This window comes from Phragmites australis, chromosome 12 (genome assembly GCF_958298935.1).
Source record: "Phragmites australis chromosome 12, lpPhrAust1.1, whole genome shotgun sequence".
Classification (NCBI taxonomy): domain Eukaryota; kingdom Viridiplantae; phylum Streptophyta; class Magnoliopsida; order Poales; family Poaceae; genus Phragmites; species Phragmites australis.
Window position 1 is genome coordinate 834,651 of NC_084932.1, and position 11,213 is coordinate 845,863.

An 11,213-nucleotide genomic window follows, 5' to 3' on the forward strand; every position below is an offset into this window, starting at 1 on the left:
AACATCGCACTACTGCTTCTTCATCTCCTTTGCAGAACTTTCTGATAACCATGTCATCCACAATGCCTCGTACACCTAGATTTCATGAAACATAGAAATTTCGCGCTGTAAGTTTTATTTGGCTCTTCAGCACTGTTCACCGATATAAAAAGATCCGAGAAGCAATCAGCTAGATTTTGTGTGCTATTAAAATCCTTTGTTTCAATTCCTCTGTATGCACTTTTTTCATCTGCAAAACAAGAGGGCAACGGAGAGAGAGTCCACTGCAACAGAAAAATCTTATCATCCAGTTGTTGTCCATCCAAATCGCTACTATATAAAATATAAGTTGATTTTTATATCATATATTTTCTTACTCTTATTTTATCTTAATAAAAACCTCTAAAGTTTAAATAGTATATCCACTTTTTCTATCTATTCTCATCATGAAGTCTTCCCGCCTCGTTACTGGTTATGATATGAAGTCTGTCTTACTAATAAAAATAAATTAAAAAATTAGAAGGAAAATTAGCAGATAGTCTTATCTTTTTTCTCGAATCCCATATGAAATCAAACTATGATATCTCTCCTGACGTATTCGTTCGACGACGCTCCTACGACGTATCTACATCTTTATACTTAAATTTATATTTAATGTTACGATGTTCAATATTTATATTTTTTAAAAAAATAGGCGCACACGAAAACGCTCCAAATTAAAGGCACAAACAGGCTGACTCTGTCTGTGCCCGCAGGGATCAGCAGGCCCAACACCAGCCCATGAACTTCTTCATGGGTAGCCCAATTGAGCCCATGAGCCCAATTGAACCCATTAGCCCAGTTGAGCCCACTCGATCCGACCATCCTCCCACTCGCACCAAGACGATCAGACTCAGGTCTTGTGCTCCAGCCTCCAGGTCGAGGAGGAACAGAGCCGGCGGCGCGAATCCAAGCGGCGGCCGTACGCCGTCGCCCGGTCACCCATCCTCTTGCGCGCGAGGTAAGCCTGGCTGGCCCTCAGGTATTGTGCTCAGATTTGTGCATCGAGTCGAGTTGTTGATCGACGGAGGAAGGGAGTGATTTCTGATCCATCCAGTGAGCGATGGAGCGATCTCGTCGGTGACAAGGACGCCGCAGGAGCCCCCTGCCCCCGCAGCCTGCCGGTTCCAGGTTCCGCCGCCCCGTCCCAGCCAGGCGGAACTTGTCAGAGGTCGCTGGTGCCAGATCGCCGCAGCCCGCGGCCCCGTCGTAGCTGGTGCCGGCCGCCCGTACCAAGTCGTCCACGCCGCCAGCAAGGTGAGGTCGCCCCCTCCCAGATGTATCCATCCTTCTCTTGTATGAACTGATGAGTTCGCACATGTTGATGCATTGTGAAAATTCATTCCAACAATCCTTCTTCTTGTACAGTGATCTAGCTACCACTAGATCTTGTTACGTATACTTCAAATCTGTTGAAATTGATGCCCGACATGAGCCAAATGCTCTTTCCAAGATGTCTGAAATTGATGTATTTGGGGAACTGATCTGTAGTTCATCAGTAACATGAATAAATCCAGCGTCCAAATTTTTTAAAAAAATGGATGAATGTGTGACAAATTGATGCTAATATGCTCATGAATCCCAGATCTGACTAACAGTGCTGTCCATATGCTAATGTATTCTGAAATTTCAGTAATCGATTATGAATGTCACTTATGCTTGCTGCATGGCCTTCTGTATATTGCTCGTATGCTCATCTTTGAATATGGACACATACAGTTCATTATAAATGAGCCCCCCCCCCCCCATTTAATTCCTGGCTCTGCCAGTTGGACTAGGGGGTGTTTCCAACAATTCAAATTCCAAAGCCTCGAGAAATTTGCCATCGTTGCCAGAGAGTGGGAGAAAACTGATGTGCTGTCTTTTGTCAACATTTAACATGGTATAATCTACTTCTCTAAGTGCTGGGGAAAATCATGGCCATGTGATCTCATAAGCTTCGCTTTGTCAGATGCCCGAGATGCCTCCAGCTTCTTGTTGAATACCCCTCCATTCCTGTTTACAGATGTGGTGGCTGCAGTACTGTTCTCAGAGGTACAAACCATTTGATCTATCTTCCATAACCTTACTCTAAAAAAAATGTTTTCAATAGCAATTTAATCATTATCAATTTTATGATGAAGCAAAGAATCGAGCTGTGCCTGCAGCACAATCTGTTTCAGAATCCGAGGAACACAACAATTTTCCAAGTATCCTGAAAGGATCCCCTCAGAATAGCAAATTGGTTTGCTTGGGTGAACAGAAAATTGTTTCCACTGTTGATCAGTCTCATGAAGCCACGACTGATGGAACCATTCCCTCCACTATCAACAATACCAATTCCTTTGAGAACGCAATTCCAGAAACAGCAATGTCTGTGGCAGAGAGTGTAACCTTTGCCAAGAATCAGAATGAGGAAAAATGTTCCTTAGTTGATGGGAATATCCTGAATCCTAGGTTTATGGTCAGAGAGATACATGACAAAGACACAGGAGCTAATTCTAGTTCCAATTTGATTGAAAAAGTAGAGAATCTTGACACACATAAAGATGAAAATGGAGGCAAAGTAGATAATTTTAGCACTAGCGAAGTGAGCACAATGTATGAGAAAACTGGGGTTGTTCAAAAGGAGGAGAGGATGCACACGTATGAAGGTATGCTTGTAGAGTCTCATGAAGCTCTGATTGAAGAGTTGGAGAGGTCTCTATCATTTAGTAGGGATGGTGAAGATTTTTTGGATGAAGCAGAAAACAGTGGGCTTAGTGATGCTCTACGTCATCAAATGGGTAGCCGCATATTTATGTTAAGGGGCAAAATGAATGATGTCTCTCGAAGTGATCCCCATGGTCGATTGATTGAAGAACTGGAGATGTCTTTCAGTGACACAGAAGAGCCAATGGGGCAGCACACTGCTGTTGCAGACAAAGTTCATGGGTATGAGCATGATAAGAATCCACATACCCTGGGTGCTGGAAGTTCACATCCGTCTGAAGAAGGCATTTCCTTGTTTGACCATGGAAATCTCAAATCTGGACAAAGTTTTCATCAAGAAAACAAGCTAGTAGATAATGGCAAGGAAGGAAAGGAAGAGTGCCATATTGAAGATGACAGAAATGAGAATCTTGTGTTCGCAGACGAGAACATTGCAGGAAGAGCTCATGGGAATGAAGATCTAACAGTTGATGGCACTGGAGAAAATGAAGAGAGCCATATGGAAGATGAAAATATGGCTAAATGTATTCATGGGAATGAGCATGTTGCAGTTGCAGATGAGGACATCGCAGTGAGAGTTCATGAGAATGAGCATGGTAATGATCGGCAGTCTATGGAAACTGAAAATGCAAATCTATGTGAAGGAGTCATCTCTTCGTTCAACGCTGGACATATCAAATCTGAACAAAGTTTTCAACAAAGTGAGCTATTAGCTGATGGCACTAAAGGAAAGGAAGAGAGTGATATGGAAGATGGCAATATGACCAACTGTGTTCAAGAAGACAGTGCAGCTGTTGCTAGTTTTTCAAGCTTGTCAAATAAGAGGACTCAATGCAAGTTACCTAGTTTTAATAAGAACAAAGAACAAATGCCCTACAGATATAGAGCTACTCAACTTAGTCAAGGACTGTCACTTGATTCTGAAGACTTCAAGTCCATCCAAAACTTTATCGAGTCGCAAATGGATGGTACCTCAAGTTCTCTTTCAAGTGCCAATCAAGGGGATTTGATGCACAGAACGTCAAACAAGTTCAACAATATTGTAAGACATGACCGGCTCAAAAAGATGGATGAACTAAGAGATCAGCTAAGTAGGCTTTCGAGCCAGAAAGATTTGGAGAAAAGGTACCGGAAAGGAGGCCTAGAGTACCAGCAACAATCCAATAGTTATGATATTGAGCAGCATTTTCAAAGTGTTGATGCTGATTCCATTTCAAATTCCTGTGCTCTAGAATCCTATTATGGTCATGGAAGGTCACCAAGGTACCAACCACCGAATCTTTTCTCTCCAACTCATACATACACACACTGCCATTTTGGACATGCCCAAACATGCATACCGCACAATTACGACGCGTGGGAGTTCAATTCATATTATCAGTCCTCATATGCTGAAAGCACAATTCTTGACCATGAATCAGTGAAGTCAACTTACAAGGAGCAGAAACGAGTCGTGAGAAAGCATATTTTGCGGCCTCTGTCAGGTGCTTGCCCATTCACTATCTGCCACAGCTGTTTCAATTTGGTTCAAATGCCATCAGATATCTACATATCAAAAGCAAAGATTGGCAAAATGCAGTGCTCTCAGTGCTCCAAGGTTCTTGTATTATCATTCCCTGCATTATATCAGGCAGATGCTAAGACCAGCACGGATATGGCACAACAATCAAACTATCTTGATTATAGCATAGTCACTAAGAATGGGGACGTTGCTTCTCATTCTGCTGAGTGCCTAACAGGGTATCCTATTAGTATAAATGAAGAACATGGAGCATCCTTCACAAGAAGCTTCTCTACTCAAGCTGGATCAAGCCTTGTTGCCACACAAAGAGGCAAGAAGGTTTCTGACTCGGCACTTCATCGACTCATGGGGTATGATTCAGCAAGCCAGTTGTTACGTCACAGTGGAGTGTTTGACAATGGATATGAGCTCTTCGAGTCAATGGTGCCAGTTTCAAGTAGAGTATCCAGAAGGAAGAACATGTGAGGTTTTTCTCTGATGTGAAACCTTTGGTCCCTGCAAGAAGGATAGGAAGGTCAAACAATTTTGGAATATACTTCAATCGTACAAGTCTTTCTTATGATTATGAATACAAGCGGACGCCTTTCCTGCAAATAGTTTCATAAGTTTTTCAGAGAACTCAGATTTATTTAAAGTCATTTAGTTTGTCAAATTCTTTAGTTATGGTATATATATGTATATATTATTTATTCTTCCTGTAAATGTGTCCATATTTGATTATGTAATGGTGATTACTGAATAGTGTTGCATCTGATATGTTTCTTGGTCAAAGAACTGGCAACTTCAAATCTTTTTTTTAGGTAAATTTTGCTCCCCTTTTCACCTTCTATAGATCAAAACTGGTTGCACATTATTTATGTTGGCACGCATGCATGTGCATGTGTGGAGGGGGAAATAATTCTATGGCACAGATGAAGGGGACTATCCAACCACTATGTGCATGTGTGGAGGTGGAGCTACCCTTCCATGTGCCTTGTCTGGAATGACATGCATTATGTCTCTCATGATCACAGTAGACAGTTGTTATAAGTTGCTATTGGATCTGGTTTTAGTGTCAAGTGTCAAAGGCCGTGGACATGCTAATACAGCCATTCCTGTTCATGATGGTATTCTGCAAGTTGATGCCCTGATGATATTACTGTGATGTCTTTGTTCCGCAAGTATTTTGTTTGATTCCTTCTGTTGTTTGCAGGCGTAATGTCGGCACATTACTCACATTAGTCTATTTCTAGGTACTGGGTTCTTCATGTGCACTGAAAAAAGGAAGCTGCAAATATAAGTGGTTTCTTTCCAGCTGGTCCTCTGGTTTGGTACAGGTAGATACAATTACCACTGATCACATTCTAACACCAAACCTAAAGCAAACTGTATTTCTTTGTGATACAAAGCAACCTGTTTCTAAAACTGTAGACATCTCAAGAGGAGGGGAAGAAGGGATCGCATAGTCTCTGCAACCTTCAGTACTTCAGCAGTACCAGAATGACCAGGCAAATCTGCTGCCAGGACAATCTCAAGAACCTTTTGTTTGTGTCATCTACTCGATAAAGAAACTTCAATCCCATTCCTCACATTACTCAAGCACAAAAATGTGGCTTGAATCCGGATGAAAAGAAGTAGACAATAATTAAGGCAGTAATATCTCTATGGGGGATCAGTAGGTTGTTGGGTCCCTTTGTTGCAGTCCTGGGACACAAGCACAAAAAAGTGCTGGTGTGCGGACTGAAGCAAATGGACACGGCCTTCTTTGAAGATGACTGCGCTGCAATATCTCTAGTGCTTCCTATGGGATTTGAGCTGGTGCTGCAGGTGTGATGGTGTCCTTCTGCTGGACTTGTTTTGTGGCAGGGCACTTCATTTCGATTTTGTAGGTGCAGCTGTAATAGAACCTGAAAATAGAATGATATTAGCCCAATTTTTCCTGAAGGAAAGAGAGGAATTGCTAAGTGCAAACTATAAATCTATAATACAGTTACCGAGAAGCTTTTACGAAGTTTTATGGACTACAATAGATTTACAATAGTCGAATTCAAGAGCAACATGTTTCCTGAAGGAAAGAGAGGAATTGCTAAGTTGCAAGGAGTAAGTTTTAGAACATGCTAAACCATTTTGCAGTTAGTGAGTAAAGCCAGCACTATACTATAAAAGTTCGGTCTGGAATTTTATGCTTGTCCGCAATCGTGCAAGGGGCTACCATCGCAGTCGAATGCAGGACGAGGCCATGCTCTGGGGCATGGCGGGTGCGAAGGATCTTTCCGAGCTTCGCGAAAGTCATGAAAAAACTTCTTGATGTAAAAAACCCTGTTTTTCTTTTGGCTTTGGCTTTTGCTTTCTGTTGGTTTTCTTGCCAATCTGTCTTGTAACTGAACTTTGTTTTGGCACCTCTGGTGCTCTGCTTGGGAAGCAGATCCTCTGACTTCACTCATATGCGAAGTCAGCGACTTCAATGGATCTGAGTCATTAGATCACAGATAAACAGTTCAGATTCAGCGCTACAGTATTCGGTAAACACCACAGTGTTGATGAACAGTACCTGTGCTACAGTACCGGCTGCAAAATACCCGGGCTCAGTTTACTGTGCGCCTCTGACTTCACGTTGCTGAAGTTAGAGGATCTCGATCCGCTCTGCTTCTCCTATCTAATTTAATCGCCCACGTTTGTGGCTTTCGAAAAAAAAAAGTTCGGTCTGGATGGTTGAACAGCTTCCTGCTTGATTCTTCCAACTTGCCGAGGGACTGTCATCGCCTCTGTGCTGAACACTCTGCTGTTCCTTTCCTTCCCCAGGACACAAGCATGAACAAGGAGTCAATTCCTTTGAACGGAGCTTTGGGCAATCCCACATGCAGTAGTGACCACGAATCCGTAATGCGAGGAATCCTTCATCAGTGGTTGTGAGATGACTGACTTTTTCAGTCCTTTCGACCTCGGTTGGTAATCCAACCCAACTCAGAATTGCCGACCAAACCTGAAAGGAAACCGGGAACTGCACCATTAGGTGGCCAGCAGTTTCCGGAGCCTGATCGCACAGCGCGCATGAGTCAGAGTCCTGAAGCCCATGGCGATGTTGACGGTCTGCTGTCCAGATGCTCTCTCTTTCTCTCTCTCTCTCTGGAAAAAATTTTCAAATAGATTTGGGCGGATTTCCCTACTGTTTGCCTGTGAAACCGTCGGCTGTGAGCAGTGTTCCAGAACCGAATTGTTTGGCCATCGTTTGACTCGTTCCAGACCTACAGCACAGCCGAAGAAAGCACCGCAGTCCATCGGCATACTGTATAGTTTGGAAAAGACCTCAACCTCCGAATATTCATCACCTTCCATTCTTACTCTTGGTTAATTACATCAATGGCCAACCAAATTTACGAGCTAGGGCCTCTAGTACATAGGAGCACAAATTTTGATATCACTGAAATCGGACAAGAATCGTAGTGTTTCGTCTGATCTACAAATCAAATCAGATGTTGTATTGTTTCTGCGGTTGTAACTTGCTAGGTTCAGTTCGACTCAACTGAACAACACATATAAACTGGACCAATTGTCAAGGAGTCATGTGAGAATAACCAGGGGAAAAATGGTTACATGTCCTAAAGTTGATCAACCTTTGATAATATATCCGAAATTGATCATTCTTTAATCATATGTTCTACAGGGACTAGTTTATAACAAAAATTTGTATTGGGTAAGAGATGTGAAGGACAAACTTTGTTTCAAAGTATGATCAACTTCGAACATATTATCAAAACGTTGATCAAATTTAGAACATATAATCAAATTTCCCAATAACCAGCCGGCTAGCTACGCTGCAGTTCAGATTGTTGTGGAGGATATGGCAAGACTTAACTAGCATGGCTATCTATGTGAGCAACTATACAGTTAATTTACACAATTTCTTTAATCCATAAAGAATAGGTCCAATCCATCGGATATAGCAAAACATAGGAACATGTTTTTCGCTAACATGCAGTTTTCATGTTAATTACTATTTCTTGTGGTTCTAATGTTCTCCATCAATATTAGCAAATAAAGTGATGTCACCAGGATTTTACCAGCTGAGAAAACTATGCAGGGTGCTTTCAAACTTAGAATGACAAGTATTCATGGTTTACAATTTACGTGTCAAATAAAAATCTGAACAGTACGTCAATATTATAGCATGTTGGGCACCATATACAAGTTTTATAATACATAATTCCTGTCTATAAATTACTTGCACATGCTTTTCTGCTTATCGCACTTAATTTAGACTCTATTATTGACATACTCGATCATAGTTATGTCCTTTTCTTATCAGAACTCATAACGGCATGGCAAGAACAACAACAAGCATATGACTAACTGCATGCATTGCGAGTTACGCCATATATTCAAAGGACTTCGTTTCTCACTTCTTATTGGCTCACCAGATCCCAATCTTCAGAGATCTGTGGCAAGTCCATAGAGGTAACCTCAAGTACCCTTGCCATTTCAATATCTGTCAAATATTCTGGCGTGTCAGGCACCATGAATAATTTTTCAAAGCTTCCATCCTGAATTCCATGGACATCATTAATAGATATTGAACTACTGCTTTGGTTATGATCGGCGAGTGGCACACTGTGATGAGTTGTCTTAACAATATCTGGATGAAATATGTCATCCCTCTTGCAAATGTGCTGGCCATAATACTCAACATTGAACAACCTCACCACTCCACTTCCATCGTTTTCCTTCTGTTGCACTGTCTTAGTTGCGAGACACCCTTGCCCTTTACTGTTGGCACATCTATAGTAGCTCCTGTAAGAATAAGCTCGTTAGATTAACTTTCTTATATACAAATTATTTACTTTTGTTATATACAATTATGCAATCATTTATGGATGTGATTTTGAGCTTTACTATGCGAAAGCTAAATATATATCCACATAATGAGAATCAAATAAGGAACTGAGTCTAGCTTAGTTGGTTAAGAGTATGGATGTACGTTTAGATCACCCAAGTTCGAGTCCTCTTGGATGCGAATTTGAGTGACTATTTTCAAAAAATGGATTGTGTATTCTGGATATCTTGATCGCTTGTTGGTGCAGAGACCGAAAGTTGTACTTTTATTATCTAAAAAAAAGATGAGAATGTAATATCCAATTTTTTTAATGGCACCTGCCCATTGCGCGGCCTTCTTTGGAGGCCAGGGGTGCGGGACAGGAGCTTGAGCCCCTACCAGTTTGACTCGTCCCATGGAGTCTTACTATTGGGCTCCATGCCTGTCTGCTGTAATATCCAAATTCAATATAGAAATACTAAAATACCTAGAATGCTTTGCTTTGGAGATCCACTTCTGCCCATACTTCCTCCATTGATATCCATCATAGTGTGGTGCTTGTGTCACAACCGAACCTATGTGTTGTGCATTCTTCCTACCATCACCAAGAGAAGCAATCACAATTTTAAGCCTCAATGGTGAATAATAAATAAGTAAACATGTGCACCTTTCAATACATACCTTCTCTTATCTCCAGTGTCCTTGGATTCCTCCTCCAATATGTGTTTCTCCGTGTTATGCTTACCACCTTTTCTTTTAGATTTGATAAGATTGGACAGTTTGCCGCTCTTATCACCAAGTTCTAGAAAGGAGATACACTTACTTGAGGAAGTGAGTATATCTTCAAAGAGTTGCTGAACAAGCTTCGCCTGCCCACTGTAGGGATCAGGTATTGGTAGGATAATGTCACGTAGCTCCATCATGAGAGCCTTTTGGTGCTCAATCTCGTTGATCACCACTTGGAAGACACCATGCGTGGAAGATTCAAGGATGTTCATATGGTGATTTCTCTTTATTTGTGGAAATAATAGCTGGACCGACGGAGTTGAAGATGCTAGGTGACTGCAACTTTAGGCATCTATTTATACCAGCAAGCAGCAGCACACAGAGGCTGAGTGTGGTGGAGGGAACTGATATTGTTCAAACGTTCTCACTACAAAAAGACTAGGGAGAGTGTTGTCCCTATCCAACAGTATGCCAGAACTCACAATTGTGCTATTCGAGGGTAAGGGGTTAGGATGACTCATGACTTGTGAGTTACATATGTGCCATGCACTGCACGTTTTTAATTAGATAATGTGATGGTGGTTAGGTGACACATTTGAGGTAATAGTGTTATAATTTTTTGATGTGATGATGATTAGAGGCCACATTGGTGGTATTAGTGTTATTAACTGTTTGGACGTAGATAGGACACAAAATCAGTATGATCTTATTAGATGTAGTTGATCAGATATAGAAGATTGACTTATGAACATTAAGGCGGATATTATGTGATGCGTGAATAAAGGTTTTTGTTTGTAACTTATTCAGCTTGAAATGGGGCTCACTGGATTGGGCCTAGGTTTTATTCCTGTGGCTGAGAACTGAGACAACTGACACCTTCAAGAGTTGACAAACTATCATGATGGCAGGTGCCTGCATTACTCACATGACATAAACATGGACGAAAAAAATGCGGCCAATAACTCTTGTGGTTGTTATAGAGAGCGACAATGTTACTAATTCGCTGGCCGCAAGATGCCCCACTATTTCTCATTATTTTAAACTTTTGGGTGAATTGGTTGTTGCATGGTATTCCTTATACATGCACAAGAAAAGTATTAACCAGGTTGATATGTATGTAGTCTATGAAAAATTAAACATTAGTAGTTGTCAAAACATGTCAAGAACCCGTGAAGATCGCATGTTATGTGGTTAGGTTACAAAGTTAGAAATCTCAGACATTTTCTAAACTGTAAATGTATTGATAGCTCCACTCAAACTAACCATAGCCTTGAACTAGTTTTGCTGACCACCATCATTTTCAGCCAAAACAGACAAGGAAACAAGTGATATGTGGTGAGCCTTTAGGGTTCCCGAGCACCACATGCATGTCATACGGGTACATAGATGATAGAGCCATTCATACCGACACTAGATTGTGACAAAAGATAAGGGGATCTATAGTTACCAGACGATCGTTCCCTACCG

The 11,213-nt window shown here is 41.4% G+C and overlaps 2 protein-coding genes across 2 annotated transcripts; one reads left to right on the forward strand and one right to left on the reverse strand.

Annotated features, from left to right (window-relative positions):
* The first annotated feature begins 858 nt into the window (after positions 1-858).
* Positions 859-6,165, forward strand: LOC133886636 (uncharacterized). Its single transcript, XM_062326371.1, has 5 exons — positions 859-979; positions 1,076-1,275; positions 1,970-2,052; positions 2,147-5,547; positions 5,642-6,165. Exon 4 carries the CDS (start codon positions 2,369-2,371, stop codon positions 4,694-4,696), a length of 2,328 nt encoding a protein of 775 aa, XP_062182355.1. The 5' UTR covers positions 859-979; positions 1,076-1,275; positions 1,970-2,052; positions 2,147-2,368; the 3' UTR covers positions 4,697-5,547; positions 5,642-6,165.
* A 2,176-nt stretch (positions 6,166-8,341) lies between these two features.
* LOC133886637 (probable WRKY transcription factor 46) lies at positions 8,342-10,060 on the reverse strand. The gene is made up of 3 exons (XM_062326372.1): positions 9,702-10,060; positions 9,508-9,615; positions 8,342-8,998 (listed from the first exon to the last, which is right to left on the reverse strand). The coding sequence occupies exons 1-3, from the start codon at positions 10,016-10,018 to the stop codon at positions 8,614-8,616; spliced, it is 810 nt and encodes a 269-aa protein (XP_062182356.1). The 5' UTR covers positions 10,019-10,060; the 3' UTR covers positions 8,342-8,613.
* Between the last annotated feature and the right edge of the window lie 1,153 nt (positions 10,061-11,213).